This window comes from Octopus bimaculoides, chromosome 16 (assembly GCF_001194135.2).
Source record: "Octopus bimaculoides isolate UCB-OBI-ISO-001 chromosome 16, ASM119413v2, whole genome shotgun sequence".
In the NCBI taxonomy this organism is placed as follows: Eukaryota; Metazoa; Mollusca; class Cephalopoda; order Octopoda; family Octopodidae; genus Octopus; species Octopus bimaculoides.
Window position 1 is genome coordinate 23,284,587 of NC_068996.1, and position 6,123 is coordinate 23,290,709.

The 6,123-nt window shown below is 34.1% G+C and overlaps 1 protein-coding gene across 6 annotated transcripts in view; it reads left to right on the forward strand.

Annotated features, from left to right (window-relative positions):
- LOC106871161 (lysine-specific demethylase 2A) overlaps positions 1-3,309 on the forward strand; it is a 325,205-nt gene extending 321,896 nt beyond the window's left edge. For all 6 annotated transcript variants that reach the window (XM_052973581.1, XM_052973582.1, XM_014917486.2 and 3 more), the window contains one exon: positions 931-3,309. In XM_052973581.1, coding sequence (XP_052829541.1) covers positions 931-2,223 — 1,293 coding nt within the window. In that variant the 3' untranslated portion in view covers positions 2,224-3,309. The remainder of the gene's footprint in view (positions 1-930) is intronic.
- The last annotated feature ends 2,814 nt before the right edge of the window (positions 3,310-6,123 follow it).

The following is a 6,123-nucleotide window of genomic DNA, read 5'->3' on the forward strand; positions in this document are numbered from 1 at the left end:
TTCTTTTAAGACATGACCAGTAATAATAGCCTAATCACTTTTGAGCAAAACTGTAGCAAACATTTTTTGTAATAAAAATTTTCATGTTTATTTATATCTTTTCTTTTCAATTTTTTTTATAAAATTCAGTTCCAAGATAATGCATCGATTTGGTATAATCTACAAAAACATCCTTTTTAAAATGCTCTAAATTCTATGACTAATTATATCAAATTGGGTATCAGTTGAGCCATTTCTTAATTCCATTTGATATTAATTTTCAAAACTTGATTTGATTACTAATTTTCATTTACATACAATTTCACTAATACACTAGCCTTTTCCAATTTATTCATTATGTTCCAGTGAAAACAAAAAGTTAACTCCTAGGTTTCTAATATTTTCATGCTCAGTGTTTGTTACATTTTGCTAACTGATCTCTCTTCTCTTGAATAAGAGAGTAACATCCAAGAGCCTATTTTATCAATTAGTTATTTTTAATGTTCTGTCATAAAACATGTATATTTACTCTTGTAATTTCTGTTAGAATTAACAATCAACTGGATAACTGGCATTACTGCCTCTGATTTAATGAACTGATGTCCAAATTTCCTAATATGAAATTGTGTAAATTCCTGCAGTTTTGTAGGCATTTATACATACTCTTTATATACATACAGTTGATTTTTAATTTCTAGTTTCTTAGTTGCATTTATCTTTTTGGTTTCATATACAATTTAGCTGTTATATAGATAAAAACTGATATGTAGTTTATTATTAGTTTATATTTTTCATAAACTTAATACTCTCAGAATGTTAAATTTTGTAGAAAACTTGACACTTTTATCTATCATTTAAAGTATATTTAGTTTAAAAAGTAATTTTTATCATGGCAAAATATTATTGACGTAGCTAACCAAACGACACACTTTGATGTCCTTTACTTTCCAGAGATTGGTGGACAGTTCTAGTGACCGGCAACCTCCATCCTTTAGGTTTCAACTGCGGAAGAGAACTCAGAGACAGAAACGACAGAAAGCTGTTGGTCGGAGAAGCAGGGGAGGATCTGGCCCCATTAGGCAGGCTGCTGTGGCAGCACAAGCAAAGCTATTAGCTGCTGAATCTGATCTTCCTCTTGATGAAGATGATGATTTTGTTGGTTGTTGTAGCAATGTGAAAACATCTGCGAATTCAGAAACTAAACCACTAAAGGATAATTATGTTACTGAATCAAATGTACAAGCATCTACGTCAACGGCTGATATCCGTGTTAATGAATCGTTAAATGTGAAATCAAAGTCGTCATCTTTAGAAGAAAGTGATCAACAAATGATGAGAGAAGTTCGTCTGGAACCTCCTATTTATGTTGTGAGACCTGCTCCTGTACCTCCTCCCCCAGACTTTATAACTTTGAACTCTGAGGAAATCCATGTCCTACGACAGGATCACTGGATGCGCGTGTTCTCATTTCTAAATGCTGCAGACTTAGTTCGTTGTATGTGTGTCTGTAAAACCTGGCACAGCTGGTGCATTAATCACACTCTATGGACCACTGTTGATCTTTCAGGCAGATTGATCAAACAGCAACATTTAATTGGAACTGTTTGTCGTCAGCCAAAATGTCTCAACTTAACATCTTCATTTTTCTCTTACAAACAACTATTTTGGCTCATAGCAAGATTACCACAACTTGAAAAACTTCTCTTGTGTAATTGTTGCTGGTCTACCATATCAGCTCTTTGTTCTTCTTCTTGTCCTTTATTGCGTTCACTTGATGTGAGCTGGGCAACTGGCATGCATGGAGATTGCTTCCGAGACTTGATTCTACCTCAGATTGATAGAAAACCTGGAATGAGGGATGTGAGTCGTCTTTGCAAACTAAAACAGTTGATTGCATCTGGCACCGAGCTAACTGACAATGTTATGAACATAATAACCGAACACATGCCACAGCTAGAATTACTGGACATAAGCTATTGTACGAGAGTTACTGATCAAGCCATTGCCAATTTGGCATGTAGTTTGGCTTGTCGGCAAAAATTAAAGAAAATTAACATCAGTGGATGTCAGTATATTACAGAAAAGTGCCTACAACATTTTAAGAACTTTGACAATCTACATACACTGGATTTTAAAGGATGTGCAAAAATCCCTTTTTCTGCTCTGGAAACATTTGTATCAGCATACACAAATCAAAAATTGGTACTAAATGAAGACAAATTGATAATAAACGCCACTCCATGATACAATATAATTTCATCTTTATTACCACCACCGTCATCATCATCATCATCATCATCATCATTGAAAAGAACAATACAAAATTTTTTTTTAAAATCTCTTTTTTAATTCATGACAAAAAAGATTAGCTAAGGATTGAATTTATTAGTTTATTTACATAGACTGTATGTGCTTAAAAAAGATGTGTAGGACTTTGTGGACATGTTTGTGAAATTACTATTTAAAAATAACTCCATTCTGTTTAACAAAGCAATTTCTTTTTAAAGTAAATTTTCAAATCTGTCTGCTTCTAAAAACTGCTGGCATAATGAAAATATGGGAAGACATAAAATTATCAAGAACTTCCGAATTAAATTCCTCATTCATATGATTACTTATTAATCAAAGGTGTTTTTTTTTATAAATTTTGGGAATTCAATTTTTTATTTTTTTTTTTGACACCAGTTTGTCTGTAGATTGTACCTTAAGATGCAATTTCTTGGTTTATGTCTGTTACTAATTTAAATTACAAATAACCTGAGAACTGTTTGATTTTATTATTCTGTTCAAAGTATTTTCAATTTTGCATAGACATTGCTTGATGTTCTGTTAATTTCATAGTTATGACTTTGAACTGTTGATTGCTTCAAAAATGATATGCCATTGAAAAAAAAAAACACATTTTGTTTAGTACACATCTAGAGTATTAGTATTTTGTATTCGTTCACTGGTTCTACCTGTGTTGTTTGACAAAGCTTTTGCTAAGTTTTTTTTCTTTGTTATGAATTTAGTGAATAATTAGTTTTAATGAAAAAGCATTGACTTCAAAGAACTGACAAAAATACTTATAACTGAAAATAAGATACTAAAAATAACCTAAGCTATTGGAAAAATTTCCTTTTATATATTTTAACTGTATATCTGAGACAGTCATTTTTACTTAAATATCTACTCACAGCCCACCCGAATTACTGGTATACTGACACTTTCAACATCATCATGAATACATTCCCTCCCCCTTTAATTCTATACACTGAAGAAGTTCTGTAGAATTACTGTAAAATTGTAACCAACAATTTTCATGTTTCATAAAGTATTGAAAATGCTGAAGCTTTGTGTGGGTTATTTTTCTTGCAGATCTTACTTTCAATTCTAGTTTCTTTCTCTCTCTCTTTCTCTCTTTCTCTCTCTCTTTCTCTCTTTCTCTCTCTCTCTCTCTCTCTTTTTCTCTTTCTCTCTTTCTCTCTCTCTCTCTCTCTCTCTACTGACAATGAATACAACAAATGAGATTTATCAACTAGTGTATTATTCAAAATAGTGTATGTGCATATGCATACCACACACAGTTACTCTTTGTCTCTCTCATTCTCATAATTTCTAAATCAATTTGTCAAGTAAAGAGGCAATGCCATTTTCTCAAAGTGAAATACTTTTGGTGTTTGTGTTAATACATTTAGACTGATCTAGGTACAATAATTGTTTGATTTAATTTAGCTGACTCTGTAGAACACTATTCCCTCTTTGGGACAGAGGCAGAGCATGCATACCCTGCCCCTCCAATCCAATGAGTAAATCATGCCATTGGACATGTGGGAGCTGCTCTAAGTGTACTCTTGGATTTTTAAAATCCTGTGTTATGAACATTTGGATGCAAGCATGGCTGTGTTAAGCTTTCTGCAAACCATATGGGTTTCAGGTACTATCTCACTGCATGGTACTTTGAGCAAGTGCATTCTATTTTAGCCCTGGGCTAACCAAAGTCCTCTGAGTGGATTTGCTAGGTGGAAACTGAAAGAAACCAATTTTGTGTGTGTGAGATACACATGTATACAAACACACACAATGTGTGTATATAATTAGGTTAGATACAAAGTCCTGTTGCCTTTTGAACAAGTAAAGGAAAAAAATGTTTATTTGGTTGTAATGGATATATTTAGTCAAGGTAGTAACTTACCTCATTTTTAGTAACAATCTCGGCTAATAAGTTGTTGATCCCTCTGGCATAAAAATCTTCAGGTTATGATGCCAAGAAAGATTCAGTTTCTATGTTTGCCTCTTCTCAAGTTGTGAACTTTTTGTTACATTTGAATAGTGTTGCAATAGTTTGAAAAGATAATCCAGTGGAACAAGGTCAGGTGAATAAGGAAGATATGACAAAACTGTCATTGAGCTTCAGAATTTTGTTCTGCATAATTAAGGCAATAATTGGTCATGCATTGTCATGTAGGAACAGCACACATGATTAACCAATACTGGTAGCTTATTCTGCAAATTTTGAAGCAATGACTCCAGTTGGTGACTACTTATCAGTATTGTCTTGCTGAATTTCAGCACTTCATGGTAGACAATACTTTTCGTATCCCACTGAACACGAAGCATGACTTTTCTTGGTGTAGTTTGCCCCTTTTCATTGGGTGGATTTTATTGTAAAGCATTTTTTTTTTTTTTTTGTCACTGGTTATTTTATCCAAAAGAGGTCCCAGCAAGTCTATTTAATGATGCACAAATGACAACTCTGATTGAGTAGCAGTCAAATTAAGTAGCACCCACTAGCCAAGTTTAGATGCCTTTCCCAGTTTGTGCAGTTGCTTTACAATATTCCTGTGACATGTATTGAACACTTTTACCAATTCTTGTGCAGTTTGCTTGGGATTTTCTTCCACATTCCATAAAACTTTTAGATTGCAGTGATAAGGGGATAAGTTTATTGATCGAAATTGTTTAAACCTTCATTAGCATATTCGGACAGTTGGTGCTTCATTTTTATGGGCAGAACCAATATTTCTTGAATCTTTTGCTGAGGAACTCTTTTTGTATTCATACATCTTATGTCTGATCACCACTCATTCTAGAGGGCTCAAATTACAGAAAATACTAAACAATTTAGTATTCAATTAATTTGAAACGTGTAAGAAAAGCATTAGAACAGAAAATGAAAAAGTTATATTGCATTCTGTGTTGACTGTCTTCAAAGTTAATGTCTAAAATGAGGCAGAACTTTGTATTTAACTCTGTGTGTGTGTGTATGTTTTTGTTTGTTTTGACATTTGATGGTTGTAAATGACTACTACTGTCATTTCTAACATTCTGCCAAACCCTGTCTGACCATGGAGAAATATATATTATCTTAGTTGGAAAATAGTGAGGGCTAGTGACAAGAAGGGTGTCTAGGAGAAAATCTGCCTCAAGAAGTTCCATCTTGTCCATGCAAATATATAGAAGTGGACGTTAAATGACCAGTATCAATTATGTGTTTCTGCTTGTCCTGATCACTTGTTTGTTTGTTTGGTGACTAGAGTGACTTCACATAATAACTGAAGCAGAATGAATATCACAATTTGAATGCAATGGTTGTAGTTTCTGTGTACAGATTTGTATTTTTTTCTTGCACAGAAAATGTTTTAACTGTCTGTGGCCTTGCTTAGCTACCACCTTAAAGAATGTTGGTCAAATGATACTCATTTAGTCTTTTGCAAAACTAAGTTATGTGGATGTAAACATACGAAACATCAATTCTCAAACAGTGTGGTTGGAGACAGGGAAACACAATAGGCTTTGGTTGGCCCAAGGCTATAGTAGCAGACACTTGCCCAGAGTGACACAGCAAGACTGAACCCAGAACTATGTGACTGGGAAGCAGGCTTCTTATTTCTTTATTACCCACAAGGGGCTAAACATAGAGGGGACAGACAAAGGGATTAAGTTGATTACATCGACTCCAGTGCATAACTGGTACTTTATTTAGCGACCCCCGAAAGGATGAAAGGCAAAGTCGACCTCAGCGGAATTTGAATTCAGAACATAATGGCAGACGAAATACTACTAAGCATTTCGCCCAGCGTGATAACGTTTCTGCCAGCTCACCACCTTCTTACCACACAGCCATACTGAGTTTTGCTTCTCTGATTATGATTCAGGGTGCAG